Genomic DNA, 27,953 nt, shown 5'->3' with positions numbered 1-27,953 from the left:
CCCGGTGCCTCCCCAGTCGGTTCAGTTGCTGGCTACGAAGTACCGACGGTTAGGTAAGATTGCCACGTTTTTAGGCGGCAGCAAACGAGACACTACGTGAGAGTTTTTTTAGGCTATTAACTACTGTGCGTCTTGTTACGGATATATGAGCCTTATTTTCGGGGATATTTTGTAACGTTAACTTTGTAACTATCTCTGAGAGGCTCTAAAACTGGTGTGGAGTTGCATTATACGACTCTGCATACCCCGTATTTTCCAATTTACTGTACACGTTTAGTCTATGGAAGGTTTTTTACTATGCAGGTTTCTGTACACTTTGAAAAACATGTTTTCATTTTTTACGTGTTCTATAGAGCGGTGCTTCACTCTACTCCTGAGCCACTGCCAGGTGGGGTGAGGTCTTCACGTCTTACAAGCTATGGTAAGATGTATTTTCATATATTTGGCATATAAATTATATATCCAGATAGGGTATACCAGCCACACTACGTCTATGAGTTCTCTAGTCAGCACTAACAGTTTGACTCAGCCTAAGGTCTACACTTATTAGGCCTAGCCTTCGTGTGAGTTTGTGTGTGTAGTTAGTCAGTCTGACACTTGACCCTTTTTTTCTGACCTTTTAGTGAACGACATAAGCTGTAAGCAAAAGACAAGACTCTTCACCTGGAGACTGCAGGTGATCTCTGTACTTGACTATCAAATTTGTCTCTTAGTTGTCACTTATTATTTATTTTACAGATGCAGTAGCGTTTATTTGTTATGAGGTCCTGAAGAAAGCAAGGACAACTATGTCCACCCATTGCTGAAACATGTTGACCTGGTTCTACCACTAGACAGCGCATTTTTCAAACTGTCTTTAACAAATTTTTAATATTGGCGGAGTGAGCATCATCCGAATAAAGATTTGTTATATGCTCCCTCACCCAATTTTAAACACACTTCTTTAATTTTACTTTTCTATGCACAAGTTTTTTCTGCACTGCACTCCCCCCAGTCACACCACGCTTCACCACTCACCAGTCTCGAGGAGTGGTAGACCATACTATTGTTTCTTCAGTGGAAGGGATCTATTTACATCTGGGTCTCTTCCTGTCTGAAGAAAACATATCTGTATAGATGGTTTTGAAAAATCCCAAATGATGAAGGGCGGTTCCGAGTGGTGACTGATGGGTATCTCTGACCATCTATCGGGTTGTCATTGTATACCACGTTCTATTGGTCAGTTTATGGGTCTACTGTTGTTTGTCTGCTTTCCGCACACTGTAAACTTACCTTTTTTTTCAGACCCTCTGGTACTCTTTTGTTGTCCTGTATCTATGGGGGTTGTTCCCAGAGCTTGGTCTTTAAATATCCCCCCGGGTCCTACCCTACCGTAGTGTTTTTGCAATGACGCCAGAGCCACATATATGTACCACTCTAGCACTCTGATGCTATTCCTTCCTTTCCACACCTTCAGATGCAGATACGGAGCTCACTTTCTATGTTTTCTTGTCATATTGACAAGTGTTTGTCAAAACCTCTTCTCTACAGTTTGCAACCGACCATAGCCCCACTGAGGACTACAGGGTTTATATCTTACAAAGGTGAAAATAGATGTCTGTGAGAGACACTCACCAAGTATGTCTCTGGTGCATAGGGTCTTCGCATGACTCCAAGGCTTCTGGCAACTGTAGCTGGATAAATCCCAAAGTATTATGGGACCATGAAGCCATGCTGTAAGTTGCTGAACATCTGCGGAAGGCCCATAAGGGTCGATCACAGCAGGGACGTGAACCTATTTCTGATCTCGAGCCCGTTCCTGCAATATGTCCTCTTTCCATTCCAAGTCATTAGGCAGTGCAAATGAAAAAACAAACAGAAGAATTTGAAGTGTGACGCTCTCTCTTCCTGTCAGAAGAAGTGGCCTGGACATCAAGGTGTCCTAGTCTCCTACCGTGGAACCAATCTTTCAGTTTATACCAATCCAACCCAACTTCCCTGGACAACTGGTGATGCTGTAACAAGTTAAAGCATCCAAAGGCGCCAAGTGGTGCATCTTGGGCCCCTTTCCGGCTCCCTCTGGCATGCCTTTAGGCACCCAGGATCTGAGGAGTCCTCTGGTCAGATTACCTCCGGCAGACCCATCCTTGATACCATCTGTCTCTTTACCCCTTTGCAGGGTCTGCTGTGACTCTACTGTCATTGCCCAATCTGATTTTGAACTCAGCACCATGATCTTTGCCAGTCCTCTGATTGTCAACACAGGTGAAAGACCCATTGTTTTATCAGACTTAGAGGTGAATCCAACACAACCATGCTCTGACATGAATGAAGCTCTGCCGTTTCACGGAACACTCCACATTTATTTTGCTTCAGATTCTGAGAAGAGTCACCATGATGATGGAGATGACGGAGATGAAACATCCCACTATTATTACGAAGAAAATCGGTGCGAGGCATGTGGGCTGCTAAATTCATATCTATTGCATAGATCGCCGCCTAGTGTTGGGTCCGGATGATTGCACATTGTTGTCCTGGAAGAGTCTTCGAAGTATCACGAGATAGGTGGCTCCTCCCCTGGACTACAGTGCGCATGGGCATCGACTCCATCCCCAGATTGTTTTTTTCCGCCATTGGGTTCGGATGTGATTTCGACGTCTCCTGTTCGGAATCGATAAAACAACTTTTAAAGGCCACAAGGCTTTCTTTACTTCGTCGGTATTGTTAGCGTTCGGTCTCGTGTGTCCTTCTACTCTTCGAGTCGGATAACTGTGGAGTCGGGTGACTCTTCGGTCATCGAGGCCCTGTCGACGCAGCAAGACCCTGACGACGCTACGATGGAACGGAGCCCGTTCAAGTACTGCCCCGTGTGCGGATCGAAGTACCCACACATCGACGTGCATCCTGTATGCAACAAGTGCCTGTCGCCGGACCACAACAAGGCCAACTGTATGGCCTGTTCTAGGTTCAGGTCGAGAAGACGCTCAAGATTAGGCGCGTGGCGCGCCTCGAGGCCCAGCGATCGGCACCGGCACCGGCGGACATCTTTGGCGACCCCAAAGCAGACGAGCAAGAGCTTCAACTGCAGATCTCACCTCCATCGGCGGAGGTCGAGGCCGACTACGGAGAACCCGTTGAGGACCTGGACCTAGATGAATACGTCGAGGAGGTAGGGGACGACGAGGAAGTTTATGGGCCCGCGGAAGATAGCTCGGAGGAAGAGCGCCCCGTGCGTACGTTTACTAAGGCTCAGGTCACGGGATCGCCACACGGCCTTACCCACGACCCTACTCCTCAGTCCTCGGCCCCGCCTCCTGGCCCGGCTACAGACATACCAGCAGAGCCTCCATTACACAAACCGAAACCGAAACCATCGGAATCGAAAACAAAGATGGCCGACAAACCATCGACACCGAAGACGCTGGGACTCCATCGAAACCGTCGTCTTCGGAGCCCTCGAAGCCGCGGAAGGCTGTCGAACAGGATAAGGTGCCGAAAGGGGCCAAGGAGGCCGGCTCGCAGAAGGTCGTCGAGCCAGTGTCGAGTAAGGTGGTCGAGTCGAAGTCAAAGAAGACTGTCGAGACACCTTCAACCAAGACTGCCGCACCGACAGGCAAACGGACAGTCGAAGCGAAGTCAGCGAGGGGCACCGAGCCGAAGTCTGGAGCCCCGACGCAGACAGATAGATCTGCTGCTCCAAAGTCTGCGACGTCGACGACTAAGGCCGGGATGGTAAAGCAGAGCGCAGCTGTCGAAGGTGCGTCCGCGCCTCCGCCACCCAAGGAAAAATCGTCGACGCTCGGATCTTCCCCTGCGGGTGGACAGAGGTCGTCGGTCGGATCGACGAAGCCGTCCGCTTCTTTTACGAAGCAAGTCTGGGACTCCCTGAAACGGTTGAGAGACAAGGCGTCGGAGCCGAAAACACCTTCGGTACCGAGGACAAGTGTTCCACTGAAGAAGACTTCCATGCCGATCCTCTATACTCTACCTCCGAAGGTGGTGCCGAAGGCTTTTGCACCTCGTACGGTGCCCGAGGACTCGGAGCCATTAAGGCAGACTCAGCTGAGTGGAGACTTTGGTCGACCACCCTTATCTGACGACCAGGAGGAGCATTTTATCGACGCCGACACGGGTAGATTAACGCTCTACAAGAGGAAAATTACATCCCAGCCTGTGGAATCCTATGTAATACCTCTAAAGAAGAAAAAGCCTGAACCAGACACGCCAGAACTTGTTGAACCCGTTCCACAACGGCCTAGGCGGAGTCCTACCCCTTTACCCACTTGCTCAAATGGAGATGAGGATGAACAAGAGGAGGGGTATAACTTCCCAGACAATACTGACCCTGATGAGCAGCAGGACTCATGGGTACACTCTGGTGATCAGGGGGACCTACAGGTGGTCGGTGACCCACAGATGTATGGGGTGAAAACGTCTCCGACTGAAGACTCTGCGGCGTTTAATGCTTTAATTGAAAGGGCGGCTACAAACCATAAGGTGGAGATGCATGCCGACCCTGTGGAAGTTGACTTTTTGTTTGATACTTTCTCTGCATCAGAAAGAACTGTGAAGACACTTCCAATGCTTAAGGGGGTTCTCAAGCATGCCACAGACATTTTCAAGGAACCCACCAGAGCGAGGGTAGTGAACCCACGAATTGAAAAAAAGTACAGGCCGGCACCTGGGGACCCTACTTATATACGAGGCCAGTTGCCTCTGGACTCTTTGGTGGTCTCCAATGCCCGCAAAAGGGCGAATTCGCAGACAACGGGTGAAGCCCCCGGACAAAGAGTCAAAAGTGCTGGAGGCCGGGGGCAAAAGGGTGGCTGCGCAGGCAGCCAACATATGGCGCATATCTAACACACAAGCCCTATTAGCCAGGTATGACAGGGCGCACTATGACATCTTAGAGCAGCTCTTACAACACCTTCCAGACAAGTTTAAAGAAGGGGCTGAGTTGCTGATACAAGAGGGCAAGCTCATTTCTAACGCTGCAATTAAATGTGCGCTAGACGTGGCAGATACAGCAGCGAGAGCAGTCAACACAAGTGTTATGTTGAGGTGTCAGGCATGGCTCCGCATCTCAGGGTTCATGCCAGAAATACAGACGACTATCCTCAACCAGCCCGTCAATCCCGACAAACTGTTTGGGCCTGAGGTTGACACCACCCTTGAGAAGATCAAAAAAGATACTGAGACGGCTAAGTCCATGGGGGCCCTTCAGTCTCAGCAGTTCAGAGGAAACACTTTTCGTCGCTCAAGTGCGCGGGGTACTCCCAGAGGACACTTGGCACAGCAGTCACATTTCGGCAGAGGAGGCGCCCAGGCCTCGTACCCAAAACAGAATAGAGGTGGTTACAGAGGCAACAGCGCTAAGGGCAGAGGCAGAGGCAACAGTAGTTCCCGTTCCTCTGCTGCCAACAAACAGTGACTCTCTGTCACTGCCCCCCGACCATCCAACACCTGTCGGGGGGAGACTCCAGCAGTTCCTGCCAGTCTGGACGTCCATCACCACAGACAGGTGGGTAAGGCAACTTATCCAGTTCGGTTATTGTTTGGAGTTGACGTCCACTCCACCCAACATACCCCCAAGACAACGACCTATGTCAGCAGAGCACTTGCACTTATTGCAGCAAGAGGTTCTTGTGATGCTGCAAAAAGGCGCAATAGAGCTCGTGCCGGTGGAGGAAGAAGGCACAGGGGTTTATTCCCTGTACTTCTTAATCCCGAAAAAGGACGGGTCACTCAGACCCATTCTGGACCTACGCCCCCTCAACCTGTACATCCTCTCAGAACATTTTCATATGTTAACACTGCAGCAGGTTCTCCCATTGTTAAACCAGGGGGACTTCCTCGCAACCTTGGACCTCAAGGATGCTTATTTTCACATACCACTCCACCCATCCCACAGGAAATACCTCAGGTTCACCATACAGGACAGGCATTACCAGTTCAAGGTCCTACCCTTCGGAGTGACCACTGCCCCCAGAGTGTTCACAAAGTGTCTGGCGACCGTGGCGGCGCACCTCAGGAGACAGAACATACATGTCTACCCTTACCTAGACGACTGGCTCGTTCAAGCAAAGTCGGAACAGCAGTGCGCCGCAGACATGTCCCACACAATTCACCTCCTTCACAGTCTGGGGTTCTCCCTGAACTATCCAAAGTCGCACCTTCAGCCAGCCCATGTGCGGCAGTATCTGGGCGCGACAATAAATACTCTGACTGCTACGGCTCAGCCGAACCAGGTGAGGATCGACAACATACAGTCGCTCATCCAAAGGTTCAGACCGCAACGCTCCCTCCCAGCGAGAGTGTTTATGCAGTTGATAGGCATGATGGTCTCCTGCATCTTCATAGTCCCGCACGCAAGGTTGCATATGCGTCCGCTCCAAGAATGCTTGGCGCATCAGTGGACACAGGCTCAAGGACAATTGAAAGACCTAGTGTTGGTGACCGGTCGGGCATACAGCTCTCTGCATTGGTGGACTCCACACAACCTTTGCAAGGGCCGACCGTTCCAGGAGCCTGTGCCGCAGATCATCATGACGACGGACGCTTCTCTCCAGGGATGGGGAGCTCATGTGCTCCACTACACGGTGCAGGGACTATGGACGACACAGCAAAAGAAGATGCACATCAACTATCTGGAGTTGTTGGCAATCTTCATGGCACTCAAGTCCTTCAAGGTACATCTGTGCAACAAAGTCGTGTTGATCCGGACGGACAACATGACTGCCATGTACTATATCCAGAAGCAGGGGGGTACGCACTCTCCACAGCTGTCTCATCTGGCTCAGAGCATGTGGAAGTGGGCCATTCAGAGGAACATTTTCCTCATGGCGGAACACCTCCCGGGCAAAGACAATCAGATGGCGGATCTGCTCAGCAGGTACAGCCATCAAATGCACGAGTGGGAGATACATCCATCAGTACTCCGCCCGTACTTCCAGCAGTGGGGTCATCCAGAGATAGACCTGTTTGCCACAAGGGAAAACGCAAAATGCCAAAGCTTTGCCGCCAGGTTCCCTCACCCACAATCGCAGGGCAATGCGATATGGATGAACTGGTCAGGGAGATTTGCGTACGCTTTTCCCCCAGCACCTCTAATACCGCTGGTGGCAAGAAAGCTAAAGCAACACTCGATGACACTCATCCTGGTTGCTCCAACGTGGGCACGCCAACCATGGTACACCACGTTTCTAGAACTCTCCGTGGTACCGCATCAAAGGCTGCACCTCACACCCAGACTTTTGACGCAGAACCATGGCGACATTCAGCATCCAGATCCGCACCAGCTCAATCTGGCGATCTGGCTCCTGAGGTCTTAGAGTTTGGCTACCTTAACCTGCCTCCAGAATGCATGGACATCATCAGGGAGGCACGGAAGCCCACTACAAGAGCTTGCTATGCAGCGAAATGGAAGCGGTTTGTCATTTATTGTACAGCACATAACATAAACCCGCTAGATGCATCCATTCCTAGCATCATCTGCTATTTGTTGCATCTTTACAAATGCAATCTAGCGTACGCTTCCATTAGGATACACTTATCCGCCATAGCGGCTTATCTTCAAAACAGGCAGCATCTCTCTGTTTTCAGGGTGCCTGCCATTAAAGCTTTTCTAGAAGGGCTGAAGCGGGTCATTCCTCCCAGGACCCCACCCGCTCCAGTATGGAATCTCAACGTGGTCCTCACTAGGTTGATGAGCCCACCTTTTGAGCCTCTACATTCGTGTGAGGTTCAGTTCTTGACATGGAAAGTGGCTTTCCTCATTGCTATCACGTCTCTAAGACGTGTTAGTGAGCTAAAAGCGCTCACAATACAAGAGCCATTTATTCAAGTCCATTCCAACAGGGTAGTGCTCCGCACTAACCCCAAGTTCCTTCCAAAGGTGGTGTCACAGTTTCATGTCAATCAGACGATTGAACTGCCCGCATTCTTTCCAAACCCAGAAACAGTAGCGGAAAGAATGCTCCACACGCTGGACGTTAAAAGGGCATTAATGTACTACATTGACAGAACACAACACTTTAGGAAGACACAGCAACTTTTCGTTGCCTTCTCAGCACCGCACAAAGGCAACCCTATTTCCAAAGCTGGAATAGCCAGGTGGATCGTTAAATGTATTCAGATTTGTTATCAGAAGGCTAAACGCACTTTAACGGTCCCCCCCAGGGCGCACTCCACACGCAAGTTGGGGGCCTCCATGGCATTCCTAGGTAACATTCCTTTGGAAGACATTTGTAGAGCAGCCACGTGGGCTACACCACATACATTTACCAAACATTACTGTGTAGATGTGCACTCCAAACAGCAGGCAGCTGTAGGACAGGCTGTTTTCAAAACTCTTTTTCAGACTTCTGCAGCTGGCACGGGCGGCCGCCGCTAATGAGGGGACTGCTATGTATTCTATGCAATAGATATGAATTTAGCAGCCCACATGCCTCGAACTGAATATGCTACTTACCAGTATGCATCTGTTCTTGGCATGTAGGGCTGCTAACATTCATATCGCCCACCCTCCTCCCCGGCGCCTGTAGCAGCTGCAGATTACTTCTTGCATTTCATCACTAGCATGGACATCATTTCTACTATCGCACTCCATCTTTGCCACAATGGCTAAAAACAATCTGGGGATGGAGTCGATGCCCATGCGCACTGTAGTCCAGGGGAGGAGCCACCTATCTCGTGATACTTCGAAGACTCTTCCAGGACAACAATGTGCAATCATCCGGACCCAACACTAGGCGGTGATCTATGCAATAGATATGAATGTTAGCAGCCCTACATGCCAAGAACAGATGCATACTGGTAAGTAGCATATTCATTTTATGTACCTTCAATAATCTAGTGAGGTAGACACCTCCTTAGACATTGGAGGAATCAGCTTTTTTTCCAGTGGCAATAAGGAGGGCTGCTGAAGCTTTAGACCTCCATCTTCTATTTGTCGAATTCAAGACTAATGTCCTGGTAGGCATCCTGCAATCTGGACAGACTTCTACAGAACCACTTCTTCCTTATAATGAAGCTTTGACTTACACACTAACTGGCACTGGGGCAAACCCTGGCTGTTGCATATCTGTTAATAGGAAAGTTTGTCAGACCACACAGGCATGCCCTCTGCCCTCACCCTTCCTTCTGCAACACCCTACGCCTGAAAGCTTGGTGGTCCCAGCATTGGCAATCAGATTCAACCCAAACTTATTCCCTGCTACGCCTCCCGAGATGGAAAAAAACATATGGAGGCGTTTGTAAAGAGAATGTTTTCCTCAGCTAGCCCCCTCCTCCACTAGTTGCCTCCTGGGTGCTATTGATATGCATTGTGGGATATGGTCGATGAGACCTTGTCAACTGTATTTGAAGAATTATGCACCAACCTCATTCAGATTATGCATGAATGCCAAGGTGCAGTCATGTTCTATAGGCTGGATACCCCAACTGCTTGGTTGGGGCAGTTGGTTCCAGCATGGTGCTTTGGCATGGAGGATATCCATAGGCTTTTCAAGTGATGTTCAGGTGTCTCTAATGGACATGCCATTTGATGGCATCCACCTCATCAGAGTCCAGGAAAATTCGGCCACTGAATGCTTCAAAGAAAGCAGGGTCACATCTCGCTCTCTCAGCCTTTCTTCGCCCATGCTGCAATTTTGCCAACAGTTTTGTCCCTTTTGAGGTTGCGGAAGATGCTTGGCAAAAAGACAATGCCAAGGTCCACCTCCACAACAACAGAGCTCTCAGTCCTGCCTTGGGGACCTAGTCAACAACGTTCAGGCCCTCTGGCGCAACATACTGCTCAGTACCCTGCCCCTCCCGCCACCCTGACAAAACCACTTTGGCTTGTTCTCTGTGGCATAGGGCCATCATGTAGGAGGCAGAACAAGATAATGCTTCCCCTGGTGGCAGAGCATTGTATCAGAGAGATAGGTGTGTCAGATAGTCCAGCAAGAATATACCCTACCATTGATTTCCAATGCACCCCATATTCCGCCTTCACTAGAGCGGCTGTCGGAGAAACATTTGTTTATCTTACAGCAGGAAGTCAAGGCTCTTTTGTACAAAAGAGCCATCAATTGAGTCCTGGCATCAGAAATAGCGACTGCATGTTACTCACTTTATTCCCTGGTGCCAATGAAGGGCGAAAGTATTAATCCTATTTTAGATCTTCTCCCTCTAAATTTCAAGAGCATTTTCAGTTCTCATGCTCCCTCCGCTTTACCAGTGCTCCTCTGGTGTTCACAAAAGTGATGGCAGAGGTTGCAGCACGACTTCTGAGTTTGGGGATACCAGTTAACCCTTACCTAGATGACTGGCTGTTGATGGCATGCTTGCTGCAGTCAGTTGTAGATCTAATATCTTTGGGGTTTTAAATCAACGTGCCAAAGTCACACCTCATTACTTTACAGAGGCTCCCTTTCATCATAGCCATCCTGGATATGGCACAGTTCAAAGCTTTCCCTTTGGTTAAATAAGTCAAGGACGCTCAGGCAATGATCCTGATGTTTTGTTGCCGGTCATGGGTCTCAGTGAGAGGGTTCTGAGACGTTTTGGCCTCTTAGCCTCATGCATCCTGCTGGTTGACTACACCAGATGGCAATTGTTGGAAATGTAGCAGGACCCAAAGTCTCAATTAGGTAATCTGGGGTAGGTGGAGATTAGCGGAATCTGGCCCACGTTACTCTGTTCGAGTTGTGAGCTGTTCACTTGGCATTGAAGGGCTTCCTACCATCCATCAAAGAGAGGTTGGTTTAGGTCCTCAAGGACAACACCACTGCCATGTGGTACTGTAAAAAGCTCAGCAGAGTTAGATCTTGGGTCCTCTGTCAGGAGGCCTTTGCGCCTCTGGAATTGTCTGAGTCGACAGGGCATCTCCCTGTTTGTGACGGGATCTCTAAACACCAAAGCGGACAAACTCATTCGGCTAAGCCTCATGGATCACAAATGGCAACTGCACCTGGAGGTGCAGCAGGGTGTCTTCCAGCAATGGGGAGAGCCATGGTTAGATCTATTCATCAACGTCAAGAATGCACAGTTGTCAACAATTTTGCACATAGAAGTTCCGAAGAAGGCTCTCTCTCCGAGACGCATTCTGATTGGACAACTGAAAATCGATCACGTTTCCGGCATTCTCTGCTCCATCTCACCTTTGAAAGAGGAAGAGAGACTTCATTGTTTGGACCTCAAAAGAGCTTTGAGCTTTTACATTGATCGTATCAAAGCCCTTCAGATGGTCAATCAGCTCTATGTGGGATTCACAGGAGCAAAAATGGGTGAGGCAGTGCAGAAAATAACCATCTTAAGGTGGCTAGGCCTCTATTTAAACATCTGCTATGCACTGAATTAGAAACAGCCCCCAGAAAGGGTGAAGGTATTTAATAAAGGTGGGAACCTGACCCAGTAGAACCTTTAGAGGGTCTACTTTTAATGTCCCTCAAATAAGATTGAATTACACCACTATTATCCACTTCCATTAGGTGCTTCGGACTACCTTTCATGCTCACATCAATTGAATCACAATTGAAACACAATAGAGTGAGTGCTCTTTAATTAAGTGTTTAATGCTTGTTTCTGTTAAAGTGCCAACATGTTAGAAGAAGAATACCAGGAAGGCAAATTCAGAGACTCTTTCACTACCTGTAGGCTGTTTACCCACTTTCCCTAGGGTTTCCCTTGCAGGTGCAGTAGTATGAGCTTTCCCAGGGACCTTCATCTGAATTCAGCATACCTGCCCAATAATTGAGCAATCTCTGGCTATATTTTGAAAAATGTTTAGTAATGCCCAACTCTGGTCTCAGCGCACTACTTACTGAGCCTGTGGGTAACCCCAACCATTTTTCCTAGATAGTTGTTTCAATGGTTTACAAGCATTTGACTTCTTGTTGTAACAAAACCTTGCATGCATAAAGTAACAGGGAAACTATGTTCGCATGATATGCCTCTCTGAGCACTTCTACAGACTTTTGTCCTAGGGCCATTTCTAATCTCTGGAGTGAGCCAGCCATTGCTTTAGCCCTTAATCCCAGCAAAGAGACATGACATTGAAAGAGCAAAATAACACATCTATATTCCTTTACACCCTCCATTTTGGACACCACTCATCCACCACCTGAATTTCGGGGGAAGCTTACAAACCTTTTGAGAAGACAATTATCTTCATTTTTGACGTATTAATCTTTAAATCACTCCCCTGCAATACTGAGAAAAGGTGTCCAGTTGCCACTGCAACCCTACCGGTATGAGATCTAATGGAACTGTGTCGTCCGCATAGAACAATGCAGCTATGGGAACCATCCTCAGTTTAGGAGGGAAAGCCTTAACCTGTCTTAAACCTTCCAAGGCATCCACAATATAGATGGAAAATAGGAGCGGGCCAAATATGCCTCTGTCTCAACCCATTGTGTGCTGATCTTTTTGGACCTATGATGAATGAAATGTGCAAGTGAACATTGCCCCAACTGACCACATCCTACAAGTATACATGTAAAATACCAGGTAAACCCATAGAGGGTAGATCTGTAGGCATGAACCAGAGCTACCTCTTTCACATTGCCCTTTATTCCACTCCTGTACTAACCAAATTAGAACCTTGACCATGGAGCAATAAGACCTATTCTCTCTAGTCAAACTCTGCATTCATCCATTGCAAAAGTCATCACCACCCTTAAATAATTCCAGTATCCTTAACTTCGCTGTCAAAATCCACAATGCATACAAAGATCAAATGTAACTCTTACACATACATCACATCACATTGATTACGCTCATTCATATGCTGATGGTCTAAATCCTTGAAACTGATTTTACCATCCACTCTGAATTCTCTACTTATAAAGGACCTGAATTAGAGCATGAAAATGGGATGCTCTGTCACAAATGCGACAGATATCCCTTCTACCTTATCACAAGGGCATTGTATAATATGGCTCTTGGAATAAGACAGACAGGATACCTGTTAAGTTTGTGATGTAGTATCCCATCCATCAAACTCCGAATCAAGCCCTAAGTTTATTGAATTTTAGACAACTTTATGAAGAAATGTTCTACATCTGCCTTCTCAATATTTCTCAAAATTGTTAACCCCTCACTAAAGAAAGGTAATTTCCTATCATTAAAATCAGATCCAGCAACTTCCCTCTTGAAGAAAGTTAATCTGCTCATTTTCAAAATCTCAGACTAATTTCAAAAGTTCCCTTTCTGGATAAGTAAGTGGAATCAGTTGTTTCTATCCAATTTTGTGATCACATCTAAATATGTAGTCCCCTAGAAATCCTTGTAGCCACGCTTCGGGATATCTTGTATCACATAGATAGCAGCTTAGAAGATATTGGAAGATTAACTGCTTATATGTGTTGAAGGCAAAGAATGTCTCCAGAACACCTCTAATTAATCAGAAGCTTTCAGTACAATTATTTAATTACCAGTGGATATTGAATACCCTGTGCAATACACTCATACACATATGTAGTGTGATTCTTTACTGGGTCAAATCCTTCCTCACAGACAGATCACAGTATGTAAACATTGAGACAGTCAAATCCTTACTACAAGCACTGCTGTACGTATTGCGCAGGGACTCACTCTGGCACCACTCTAATTCGATCTTTACATAGAGTCACTGAGAAACATACCAGTCATTCGTGGCATTCTCATTTCTCACTATACTAGTGACACCCAACTCTACTAAAAAGTGTCATCTCTGGAACCTTTTCCTTCAATCAATGGTGACATGGATGCATTCTTGTATCACAAACTACTTCATCAAGGTACATAGGCACCTGTAGGAATGAATCAAATGAAAAAGACTAATGGGCATATGTTTTTCATAGTTTCCAAAGCTTACCACTGATTTACAATTTGTTTATCTTCACTGACCATGCTAAATAAACTGCTTCCATGTCTTCACAATCCTTGTCTCCTGGCATTCACTGACCCAACATCTCCAAGCTCTGGTTGTGATATCTTGATATGGTTAGAGGGTAACTGACTGCTTGCAAGCTTTCTTTGACCTACTTTTCACTTGTGAGCTGACAGCAGTGTTCGTGAATTTGGTGGAAATGTCATCACAGGAAGTGTTCACACTGCCATCAAATCAAAACCCTTGTGAAGTAGATTGGTGCTCGTCATAATGAGGTGTATGAGCTGTGACAGATCAGAGTGAAGTGACATATCGATGGGAAATATTTCTGTCACTTTTCTAGAAAATTGCCTGCCAACACCGTGGGTCTTTCCGGTGCTGTCTAGGAGTAAACTTTTTTAAAGAAGAATGCTGTAACTGATTCTGTTAAATTGGCAGTGTAAAAGTGTGTTTTATTGTCGGCTCTGCGACTCAAGTTTTATTTCACCTTTACTGGGCAGCACTCAAAACGGTGACCTTTAGATGCAGTGCTTTTTTGGCAAAGGAAAGTGTTTTTTGTAGAAGGAGGGCCTCTTTGAAACACCCCACATTTCTGGTAAAGGTTAAGGATTTAGTAATCAGTCAAGTCGGTATAGAAATTGTATGTCAGACGAAAGCCTGTAAGATTAGCACTCTCAAGTATTGCAGTACTTCAGAGGTCAAGAAACACAGCCTATTTTAGTCCTTTTGCAGGTTATTGCTCCATCATGGATCTCCTTGAGTTTAAGGATATTCGCTATTCAGCTTGCTTTTGATTTTGTTTAATCTCCACGCAAAATATCTCGCCTGTTTATAGCCTCGAATGTAACCAAGGGAGGATAATTCATATTTACAGTATGTGCATTAGATATTTAATTGATACTGAAATTGTTGACCAAAATTACTATATTCTGAGCATAACAGGCAACTATTTACATAGAGTTTGTATATTATTTGCTGCTTGAAAACATGGTAAATGTGGAGAAGTCAGATGTGTTTTCTTTGACCAAATTGAATTGAAACTCTAGTGGATTTCAGAAAAGTGACGATATATATATATATATTAGTTAAAAATATATGTTTCTGCTCCTTCCCAGTTTTCCACCGTGGTAAACATCCAGTGGTCAACTTAAGAATTTCTATGGGGCATACCCTTGCAGGCTGTGAAGGCACATCTCAAGAAATACAGATTGCTTGTGTCCTACTCAGAGCAACATCCCTCTGTAATTTTAAGGTCACAAGAATAGGAATTAGGTAAAATAACTATGAACCAGTTTAGGATCAGTACAAAGCATACTACTTAGAACCAGAAATAACCTGTTAAAAACACTATGAATTGATCTACAGTCAGCCGGAGGCTATTCTAGCAAGACCAGAAAAACTGTAATGAACCAGTATAGAATTTGTATGAGTCAATCCCAGTAAAAACAGTTAAAACTAGTATCAACCAGCGCGCATTTACCATTGAGATTAACATGCTATCGCTATTAAATAGCACCAGTAGAATGCCCTTGGAATTAAATATCCAACTCTCCCCTGGTTGTTTCCACAAATGGTAAAAGGATAAATAAGGGAAACCATTCAAATGAATGTCCTTGGCAAACAGGTGACTCAAAGTCTGGCTGTGGAGAATGATCACATAACAATATTTTTGGAGTTTCTTGCCGCTCAGCAGTTCCCTCAATCATGTGGAGGCTTTATGTTAAACTGTAAAGATTACAGTACTTTCAAAAAGCTCTCACTGGTTGAAAAAACAAATGTGATTATTTAAGAATCTGGTAGGATCCACCTCGACCTGGATCTGAACATTTTATTTGTGATTGAATTTCTAAAGCGAAATTCTGAAAATGGTGTAGAAATGTTTGTGGACCGTCAAACATTGCTATTTTTGAAGACTTTTGGATCATAGCAGAACAAATAAATATAGTTTTCAGGCTTATGTCACTGACAGAGAACAAAGGAAGAAACAATGATAGTGAATCATTTTTTTCCCGAAACCATTTTATTGGGTTTTCCACATTTTAGGATCACTACAAATTGTTATTAACCATGGTTATATGTATAGTAATGAATGACATGTCACAAATACTGAATCATGGCTACAGACGGTAGAAAATAGAAACTGGCAATGTGAAAGGGCCGAATGATGCTTTAAAGGAACTTGTTATTCCCACATGTGTATCCGATAGTGAGAAAATGGGAAGAGGTAACAAATTGTAAACTCGGGACGAACCAGGGAGAGATGACAGGGGGTGGAGTTGCGGGTGGGTGCATGTCGCTTGTAGCTATACTGTTGGGGTTGCGGGCTAAGATGAAGAGTGGTCCAGGCAGGTCCCAGAGTGGGCTGTTGGTGTTAAGTGTTGATGTATATTGTGTAAGGGACTTTGAGAGGGAGGGGGCCTGTTTGAGGCCTCGGAGGGAGTGTACAGCAGGGCACCTTAGTTAAGACCGGCAACGCTGGGGGCGACTGGGAATTCTCAGTTGTTTGTCGGAAGCTCTGAAGGAGTGCAACCCATTCAGTGGAGATGTGTCGTCGGCCCACTCCCTGTACCTATTTGTGTCTGATCGCATCATCCTCCGCTGTACCCCACTTACAGACCGCTCCTGTCCAGGCTGACAGAGGGGGTGCTCGCCAAAGCATTTGGTTCCCCGTTTCTCCAAAAGAAGGGCCAGGGACGCGAACCACATCTGGACTTTGCAATGTTTCCAGCACCGTAATACGGCTAGCGAGCAGGCCTCTCATGTGGTAATGTTGGAGAGTCCTCCCGCAATGTACTGTAAACGGCGTCCCAATAGAGCTATAAGGTAGGGCAGCTCCAGAACATATGCTGAAATGCTGCGCTAGTGTCTGACAGCGGGGACCGAAAAACTGACTCTGGGTAGTACCGCTGAAGACGTACCGGTGTCAGGTATGCACGGTGTAGGAATAAGAATTGTATGTTTTTAAACCAAGAGTTTCAGGATACTTTCTTTGGGAACTGTAGGGCATACCCCCATTCCTTATCGTGTAGTGGCCTCTCAAGTCTCTCCTCCCACTTGTGTCTCAGCTGGGTAAGTGGCGCGTCAGTGAGCTCGTGGACGGCTTTGTATACCCTTGTGATTAAGTTATATCCAGGGCCCATGTGCAGTATTGTGTGGAGTACTAGGTGCGACATGGGTTCACCCTCGGACAGATCCCATAGCTGGCCGCAGTCCGAGATAATTTGCTAGTGGAGAAGGAACTGCCCTTGGGGGAGTCCACACTGCTCTGCTAATTGATCAAATGGGAGATATTGGCTGTCAGCGAAAGGGGGCTCTACCTCGAGAATCAAATGGTCCTTCCAGATCTGCAAGGCCTGGGCAGTATAGTGACTTCTGCCCTGGGGTAGGCCCACCAGTTGTAGCAGGACGGGGTGTATAGCTGGATTCCTCGAGATAGGTGGTGGGGCCATAGCATAGCTACTAGTAGTAAAGTTAGGACTCCTAACTTTAGGATTCCTAAACTGCGAAAAATCCTAACTTTAAGACTTTCAGTATTCACAGAAGGCATTTAGGAGTCCTAAACTTAGGACTCCTTACTTTAGGACTCCTAAACTGAGAAAAAGCTGAATTTTTAAGACTTTCGGTATTCACAGAAGGCATTTAGGAGTACTAAAGTTAGGCGTTCTAACTTTACTACTCCTAAACTGAAAAAAATCCTAACTTTAAGACTTTCGGCATTCACAGTAGTCATTTAGGAGTCCTAAAGTTAGGAGTCCGAACTTTACTACTCCTAAACTGAGAAACATCCTAACTTTAAGACTTTCGGTATTCACAAAATGCAGTTAGGAGTCCTAACTTTACTACTCCTAAACTGAGAAAATCCTAACTTTAAAACTTTCGACATTCACAGAAGGCATTTAGAAGTCCTAAAGTTAGGACTCCTAACTTTTGTGAATACCGATATGAGTAAGTGCCTTCTGTGAATACCAAAATGGTAGTAAGTTTAGGATTTTGTCTTAAATTAGTTCTGTGAATCGGGCCCCTAGACATAGAGGGGCCCGTGCACTCCAGGTGAGACTGATGTCTTCAATCTGCTCCTTTCGCAGTGGCAGGTTGGGCTTAAAAGGATTAATAGTGGATCCCACCCAGTTGACTCTCAACCCGGCCATTGCAGCGAAATCCCAAAGCGTGGCTCAGAGGGGCTCGAGGTTCATTGTGATGTCCAGCACATAGAGTAGTAGGTCATCTGCGTACAGGGACACGCTGTGGGTTACGCCCACTAGTGGAACAATGATAGTGAATACAAACCAAGCATGCTTACTGAATTAATTAATATAGGCACATTATCACCATTGGAATCTTGAGGCCAGAGAAACCCAAATCATGCATCTCGGGAATACACATTCACAAAAGTAAATGTTTGTGTTAGGGGTTTGCTTTCAGAAGCATTAGTTTTGTTATCAGATAGAAAATAGTTTTGTCAAGTCATATGACTAATGATTTTGCATATCAGGCTCTATGGTTCAGGCTCACCCTATAGTTAGGTCCTATTTCAAACAGTTTTCCCCTCACTCTATTCCTAAGAACGTGTCATTAACTTTTTTCTTTGATTTAAAAGGTGGTGTCAAGTTGAGGGTAAGTGGGTTTAAAGCTTGAGTTCCTGCTATTTGAAACTTGGCAATATCAGCAAAACCTTCATTAGGTCGCAGCCTACGCTAAAGATATCCTAGGGACATTAAAAAAACTGACGGAGGAATGCATTCCGCCTGTAGCTTACCATTGGCTTTGGGGTTGTAAATCACATTTTCTGGCTTTCTATTTTCTGGCTTTATTTTCTTTAGACTGTCCAGCTTGAGTCGGCCTTCCCTTTGCCCAAACCTTGTTTACAGTATTCTTCCACAACTCGCTTTCTGTAAACAGACCTTTAAATCTTGTTCTTATCTTGTCACATTTGCTGTGCATTCAAAGACAGAGGTCAAATATCAAGCTCTCTCTTCCTAGGGAGCTTGGTGTTTACTTTTCTTTCTCTGACTCAAAGTCAGACATTGTATGCGACAGTCCTCCCGAGTAAGAGGAGAAGCTGAGAGGGATGTTTTTTTTCTAGCACACACAAAAATATGAACTGTGCTGATGGTTCAGAATATTTCATAATTAGTACAAATGAAACACATTTGTAATTCTGAAATGTGGAGGAAGCAAATATTTGAATATAATCAAAACACATCAAATACACAAGGTGATGACATATCCACACACATTTGAGTGGAGTAAACCCGTATTTAGACGCAAATCTAATGGTCATTTCAATTGAAAATGTGTTGTATGTAATAGCAGTGCGCCCCCACCCCATGTATACTCCACACTATGCCACTCCACTACACTCTATGCTCTTCCACTCTATGACACTCCACTCCATTTTACGCCACTCCACTCGATTCTACTACATGCTACTCCACTCTGCACTCCTCCACTCTAAGACACTTTATGACACTTCATGCCACTCGACTCCATGCAACTCTAATCTACGCCACTCACTCCACGACACAACACCCCACTCCACTCTCTACCACTCCAATCTATCCCACTCCTCTCCAATCTATCCCATTGCCCTCCACTCCACTCCAATCTACCTCATCTCACCTCAAGACAATCTACTCCACTCCAATCTACTCCACTCCACCCCACCCAGTCTACCAATTCCACTGCAGTATACCCTGCTCCACTCCAATCTACCCCACCTCAATTTACCCCAAACTCCACCCTACCACAATCTACCCCACTTCAATCTATCCCACTCCACAGCAATCTATTCCACCGCACTCTACTCCAGTTGACCCCTCCCTACCTCACTACAATCTATTCTACTGCAATCTACAACACTCTACTCCACCCAGTCTACCCCACTCCACTATACCCCGCTCCACTCCAATCTACCCCACCCCAATTTACCCCTCCCCTCCCCATTTCACCCTACCCCAATCTACCCCACCCCACTCCAATCTTCCCCACTTCAATCTACCCCACACTAGCCCAGTCTACCCCACTCCCCTCCAATCTACCCCAATCCACTCCACTACGATCCAATCTACCCCACTGAACTGCAATCTACCCTGCTCCAATCTACCCCACTCCACTCCACTTTACCCCAATCTACCCCAATCCACTCCAATCTACTCAACTTCTCACAATCTACAGCACTTGACTTAAATCTACCCCACTCTGCTCCAATCTCCTCCATTGTACCTACTGCACTCCGATAAGCAACAATCTACCCCACTCCAATCCATCCCACTAAAATGTACCCCAAGTCACTCCACTCCTCTCCAATCTACCCAGTCCAATTTACCCCACTCCATTCCAGCATAACCCACTACACTACAAACTTCACTGCAATCTGTCCAACTCCTCTCCACTCTAATCAACCCCACTCCAATGTACCCCACTCCACCACAATCTACCCCACTCCAATCTACCACAATCTAATTTACCACAATCTTCCTCACTCCTCTCCAGTCTACAGCACTCCTATCCACTCGATCCACCCCACGCCCCTTTAATCTACCCCACTCTGCGGTAACACTCCCCACTCCACTCTACCCAAATCTACCCTACTCTACTTCACTCCTATCTACCCCACTCCAATCTACCACACTCCACTCAAATCTACCCCACTCACCTACAATTTGACCCACTCAACCCTAATACTCCCCATCCCACTCCAATCTAATCGACTCCAATCTGCCCTGTTCCAATTTACCCTACATGATCTACCCACCTCAATCTACCCCACTTTAGTCTACCCTTAGCTACTCCATTCCAATGTACTTCACTCCAATCTACCACACTCTACCACACTCCACACGGCCCAGTCTACTCTACCCCACTCCACCCACCCCACTCTACTTTAATCTACCCCACTCTAGTCCATTCCACTCCAATCAATCCCACTCCAAACTACTCCTCTCCAGTCATCCCTCTTCAACCTATCCCATTCTAACCTCCCACTCCAGTATACCCTACTCCAATGCAATATATCCTACTCAAACACACCCTATCTACCCCACTCCACCCTAATCTACCCCACCTCACTCCACTCCAATCTACCCCACTCCACTCTTTCCCAATCTATCTCACTCCACCCCAATCTCGACTCCACTCCAATCTATCCAACTCTGCTCCACACCACTTGACTCCAATCTACCCCACTCCACTCTACCTGAAACTATACCACTCCAATCTACTCTCTCCAATCCACCTCCAAATTACCCAACTCCACTCTACCCAAATCTACCATACTCCATTCCACTCTACCCAATCTACCTCACTCCACTTCCCTCCAGTCTACCATATGCCATCCAAACGTGCCCCACTTCAGTCCAATCCAACCCACTCTACCCCAATCTACCCCACTCCATCCCCCAATCTACTTTACTCCAACCCACCCAAAACTACCCTACTCCAATCTACTCCACTACAGTCTACCCCTACCTAGCCCAATATACCCCACTCCAATCTACCCACCCCATCCCAATCTACCCCACCCCATCCCAATCTACCCCACCCGTCCCAATCTACCCCACCTCAATCTAACCTACACCACTCTATCCAACTCCACTACAATCTACCCAACTTTAAACTACCCCACTCCTATCTTAATCCAATTTACCCCACTCCACTCCCACTAACCCCACTCTACTGCAGTCTATCCCATTATATATCCCACTCCATTCTACCCCAGTAACTCCAATCTACCCCAGTCTAATCCAATCTACCCCACTCTAATCCGATCTATCCCACTCCACTCAAATCTACCCCACTCCACCCCAATCTACTCCACTTTACCCCAATCTACCCCAATTTAATCTACCTCACCCTCCACTCCAAACTACCCAAATCTACCCCACTCAAATCTACTCCCTCATCTCCAATCTATTCCACTTTACCCCGGTTTACCCTAATCTACCCTACTCCACCCCACGCCAATCTACACCCCACTCCACCCCAATCTACCTCACTCCAGACTACCCCAATCTACCCCACTCAATTCCATTGTACCCTACTATAATCCACCCAATATACCCCACTATACTCCAATCTACCCCACTCCAATCCAGTCTTCCCCACTCTACTCCAATCTACCCCAATCCACCCCACTCTTCTCTTCCCAATCTACCCCACTCCACCCCAATCTACTCCAATATATCCCACTCAACTCTACCCCAATGTACCCTGATCTACACTACTCCTATCTACCCCACTCCAATCTACCCTTCTCTAATCTACCCCAATCTACTGCAGTTCAATCTATCCCACCCCACCCCAGTCAACACCACTCCACCCCAATCTACCCCACTCTAAACTACCATGCTAACCTACCCAACTCCCCCATTCCAACTACTCTATCCCACTCCACTCCACCCTACTCCAGTCTACCCCAATCCATCACACTCCATTCTACCCCACTCTATCACCACTCCACTCTATCCCAATCCACCCCAATTCACTCTACCTTAATCTACCCCGCTTTGATCTACCCCAGCCCTCTCAACACCACTAAAATTTACCCACGCTGAACAGCAGCCACACTGGTGTACATAATGGCTAAAACACATTGCCAAAGCCAATTGCTGGCGCGTAGGCGAGACCTATTCGCTTTTCCAAGGCTTGTTTTGCTTTATGAGTGTGTCAATGTATGGAGATTATTAGATTCATCTAAAATTTCAGTTGAGGAAATGTGAAAATTAAACATATAAATGTCAGTCAGAATGAAACAGTAGGATTAGTGAGTAGGGCAGCCTCTGAGGATGTACCTTTATGTAGCTGCATCAAGACACCTGATATATACTTACAGTTATTTACTCTGCAATCTAGTTGCTTCCTATAATTAAGCTAAGGAAACAAGGTTTAGGTCTCAACATGTCACTGGATACATTTAAAGCAACAGGATTTGAAATAACATAAACATGCAAAAGCCAGCTTAAAGTAACTGGTTGTAATATGGTCTATAATAATTTGCTTCTACTATGTGATTGTGCTTGGGAATTTCCCCACACTTTGAAGGACAGTAAGTCCCCCTTTTTTCTGGCAACTCACCCTCTGTTTTGTATGGTTATACACAGCACACTCTTAGATGAAATATAAAGAAATCGAAGGAAATGCTTAGCAGGTTGATTGATGGGCTTCATTGCCCTTGGACAGTCTCTGGTCAATTCCCTGGCTGGTTGGGGAGCCTTTTGTGTCCCAGATCAGGAGGCCATCAGACTAACCCTTTGAGTCACTCTGGGGTCCTAGGTTCAAGATAAAGTTGCAGGTTCAGTTCTTCTTCCCCAGGCAAGAGGGCAGAAGTTTATTTAAAGCAGCCGTCCAGCAGAGTGGCAGTCCTTGTAGCAGCATAGCAGTCCTTTTTCCTGGAAGACTATTCACAGGTCCAGAAGTGTACTGAAGAGTTGGTGTCTGGGGTCCTCTTTCTATACCCTGGTGCCCTAGTTCTGGAAGGTGGGAGAATTTTCTAGACCGTGTCTTTTAATTGCATGGAATTCCCTGCCTCCCCTTTCCCGGCTCCCAAGTGGCTGCACTGACAGTGCTTGGCCATTAGGCCCTTTGTGTGAAGGCAGAGCACAGGCTAATCAGTTGTAAGTGGGGCTACGCTCAGCTCCGCTGCCCATCCTGTCAGCAAATGGCCCATCCAGGCACACCTAATCTCTCTATTGTGTGACTGTCTGGGAGGAATTTACAGAGTCTGTCAGCTATACCAAGTCGTGTGATGTGACCCAGGCAGGCTGCAGGCACCAAATGGTTATGGCAAGAAAACACCAACTTTCTAAAAAGCAACATGTTTTGAATTGCAATTTAAAATCCGACTTCACCATAAGTTAGGATTTTAAATTGTGATTCCAGAGATACCAAACATGGAATGGTCATCTCTTACCATTTGGAAATTATGCCTTTAAAGTGAAATAAGACTGCTCCAATGTTATCCTATGGGAGAGATAGGTCTTGCAGTACTGAAAAACAATTGTAAGAGTTTTTCTCTACCAGGACATGTAAAACTAAAAAGCATATGTCTTACTTTTTAAAAACATTGCACCCTGCCCTATGGCTGTCAATGGTCTACTCTAGGGGTGACTTCTATGTCTTAAAAAGAAAGGTTTGGGCATGTCAAAAGGTGTATTTTGCCAGGTCGAAATGACAGTTAAAAATGGACATACAGGCTCTACAATGGCAGGCCTGAGACATGGTTAAAGTGCTATGTAAGTGTGTGCCACAACCAGTGCAGTAACATTTAATTTACAGACCCTGGGCACATGTAGAACCACTTTACTAGGGACTTGCAAGTAAATTAAATAGGCCAGTTGGGTTTAAACCAATTCTACCATGTTTTAAGCGGAGAGCAGATCATAGCTCTGGTTAGCAAAAGTAAAGTGCACGGAGTCCTAAGGCCAACAGAAACTAATTCTGCAAAAAAGTAGAGGAGTGAAGGCAAAATGTTTGGGGGTGACCCTGCAGAGAGGGCCATGTCCAACAAACACTAATAACACAGTTTTGCTTGACGATAAGCTGTAAAATTACCTCTTAAGATAGCAATGCCTTAGTAGAACTCCCCGCTGTAATATTGACTGAAAAGGGAGATGGAAAGCTTTTTTGCCTTAAAGTTCTGCTGACGCTCCATGTGTCCCTCTTTGCGAGAGTAGCTGTAAAGCTTACAAGATAATGGTTGGAACCAATAATAGTGAAAAATGCTGATTATCCATTCCAATATGACACCCCCTAATAGGGCAATAATAGGAGGTCCTTCATCGGAAAGTGTTTTGTAGGCATATTTAGACAGTGAGAGGCATGTCCATAAGAGATAAAACTCGATAGAAGGGAGATTTCTGAAAAGTACTGTGAGGCCTTTTTCCCAGAAGGGCAAGTGGAACTTCCATATCAGTAAATATACTTTTTTGGTATGTAACCTCATTTACAACTTCCTCGTTTTCTTTTAATGAGTACAGGCTTTAACATTTACGTTTTGTTGAATTTAACTGTATTTATGTGTGGCATTTTACATTTTCATATACATAATTTATACACTTTACTTTTATTGTCATAAGAAGGGAAAGTCATTAAGTGATAATATTTTCTTATTGTTTTATTAATCGGTATTGTTTCAGTGGAATTTTGGTTCCGGGAGGTGTTGGCATACGAGGCACAGAAGGTAAACTCCAAGCAATCTCATGGGCAAGAAAAAGGAAAATACCCTTTTTAGGTAAGATATTAAAGTATATTTATTATTTGTGTTTTAGATATTGCAGTATGGTGTAAATTGTGCTTTGTAACCTTGCATATGAATTTAAAATGAAAATAAGATGTTTTGCATAGTTGGACACTGATTTGCTTTCTGGAAGACAATTCATCAGATTATCAATAGATGTCAAATTCCCACTCTTCCAAATCTCTGTATTTCATCTACAGAAGTCACTCAAAAACACAGGGCATAACACACTATAAAATGGAAATATGAACCAACTACACTGCCATACTTTAAATACAATGGATTTACCCATATAATTTAACTGAAACTCAGTAAATGTGAAAGGTTATAAAAATCCATCACCTGAAATCTTAGGCTATACAATGTGATCCTGAGTAGTGAAAATATTTGGTACAATTCTTAATATAGTTGAGCTTAATACCATGACAAAAGGTTGTTTAGCGGAGTTGATGATTTGAGGCAGGGGGGAGATCACCCTATACTGAAGCATTGGTGAAAAGTTCCCTATATTATACCTTAGGAGAGTTCTACCCCAGTGGCAGAAGTTTCTACATGTTGAAGTATAAGGAAAATGTTAAAAAATTACGAAACTCAGAAAAATGTGTAAAACTATTTTATGTTAAATATTATTGTATAATAATGTTATACATTCATTTTAAATGTAGAATAATGAAGAAATGCAAAGATGTAAAACATCAGAAAAACACGATACAGCACTATTAACCTAACTTTGAATTAAAAATTAAATACATGAAATTAGAATTCTTTTTCTGAAGTTTAAATGAAAAAAACGAAACTACCAATATTATGTTTTTATTGTGTAAATAATAACATTAAAAGTGAAGTACTAAATGAATGAAAACTATTGTAATTATATTTTTAATGTTACAAAAATATTTAAATTCATAAGCATATTTACAATTTGTTACAAGAAAACATTTTATTTTTAGATAACGTTTTAACATTCATTCATTTATATATATTAATATTTGTAGCTATTTAAAATAATTTGAGTTAACATTATTTCCTATGGGAAAATATTTTCAGTGGGAGGGTGTTACAGTATCCATGTTGGCCATGTGTGATGCTGAACTTACTACTGCTCCACATTGGCATTATTTTCTTTGCACTTGTAAATTTGCTTGTCCCTCTTTTTCAGGTGGTGGAGATGTGTAAGACTAGACTTTGGACCAACTTTCCACTCAGATTTTGTAAATAGCCCAAAGTAGTAACGTTAAATAAGACACGTTACCTTTATGAATATCCCCCCTAGGTGTTTAATTAATGAAACAAATAAATTACATGTGACTTTGTTTACAAGCTGAAGTTTAACTCTGTGGGGCCTATTTACAAACTGCGCTTTGTAGTATGTTTTCTAGTACTACAATAGTAGTACAAGCGTACTGCGAACTGCTGTTCACAAACTACTTGTGGAATCCTATGCCGCCACCTGTCCTCCCTTTTTCAGTGCAGAGATATTTCCCCCAGCTGTGCAGTTTCTGCACATGCAGGTATACATTTTACTAGCAACTGTGGAGGTACAGGAGAGTGGCTGTATAATGTGTAATCTTTATTAACGAAGGGCAGGGGTTTGGGGACGAGTAAGAAGGAGTTAAGGGAGGGCAAGGCAGGGGTATAGGGAAAGACATGCAACCACCCGCAAAAGAGTAAGCCCACTCCGATTCACAAGCTGCACTTCTATAGTTACCAATGCCAAAAACTATCTAAAACAGTGTTAAATGTACTCCAGCTCAGAGCTGGAGTAAGCCCAGTACCACACATGGACAACCACTGGTATTGCAATACGAACTCCCCCTAGAATATAAATATGAATAATTGTAATTTAATGTAACTCGTCTAAAAAGAAAACATATTTTTATTTTGTTTTCTCATATTTTAATAATATTTTAATATTAATCATTATTAAAAAATAATTACATGTGTTTTAATTAGTTTTTACAGCATTTTAACAATTATTAATGCCTAATAAAAATACATTTTTTGAACTTTACATGCCTTATTTTAATTTATACTTGAAAGATAATTTAAATCAGCCTTAAATTAGAGAAAAATGTAGTGCACTCAGATTGATAATAAATCCAGAAGCCCCTGTACAGGGGGTTGTAATAAGGTACCTGTTAGAAAGTACGAATTAGCTCTGGGTGTGTTTGCATATCTCAGCTCTCCCCTGCAAATGCACAGCTGCTAGACCTCCATGTGTATCTCTTGGTAGCCCCAGATTAAATGCCCTCTTCTATCTGTATTGCCTGATCAAAAACCATGCCCTTTCCCACCGTGTTTGAGGTCAATGGTTCCTAAAATTTCACGTATGTCAATCAACATTTCAGACGTCATAGGTGATTACTAAGGGTGCTCTTATACCAAAACTGTGATTTATGTGTGTATCTTCTAATCATCATCTAGTCTGCCAAGAAAGGCGTCAGTGTTTTAACACTGTCTGATTTAAAATAACAGAGAATGTGATGTGGGAGGACAAGGCCTGCATTTTTCACAGTGATTCTGATGAAAGAAGACTCTTTTAAATGGACACATGTCAGTGACACTGGTCCTGAACAGGAACATGAACTGAAGGACAGCAGGATTAAGCACTTGTCAGAAATAGGCTGAGGGACACCACTAGCATGATAACAGATGTTGCGGGGAAACTGTAACAAAAAAAAAGACCAGACTCCTCCTGGCAAGCCAAAATACGTTAACTCCTGCAGCAGGGAGAGAAGCTATCTCCACACAGGTACACAGCTGGTCTCAGATTGATCCTCGTGTAGGTGACCAATTAAATGGTCACACAACAATGTGTCTTACAAAAGGTCAAATAATCAGTTACTCAGTAAAGACATATTTGTTACAAAAAAATTACATCACCTG

At 44.7% G+C, this 27,953-nt stretch overlaps 1 protein-coding gene across 3 annotated transcripts in view; it reads left to right on the top strand.

The window, feature by feature from the left end:
• CTPS2 (CTP synthase 2) overlaps nt 1-27,953 on the top strand; it is a 2,098,303-nt gene that overhangs the window by 1,207,326 nt on the left and 863,024 nt on the right. For all 3 annotated transcript variants that reach the window (XM_078657669.1, XM_078657667.1, XM_078657668.1), the window contains one exon: nt 24,967-25,061. In XM_078657669.1, the coding sequence (XP_078513795.1) occupies nt 24,967-25,061 (95 nt within the window). The remainder of the gene's footprint in view (nt 1-24,966; nt 25,062-27,953) is intronic.

This window comes from Lissotriton helveticus, chromosome 8 (genome assembly GCF_964261635.1).
Source record: "Lissotriton helveticus chromosome 8, aLisHel1.1, whole genome shotgun sequence".
In the NCBI taxonomy this organism is placed as follows: domain Eukaryota; kingdom Metazoa; phylum Chordata; class Amphibia; order Caudata; family Salamandridae; genus Lissotriton; species Lissotriton helveticus.
Note: the sequence above shows the minus strand (reverse complement) of the source record. Positions and strands in the feature narration are given on the sequence as shown.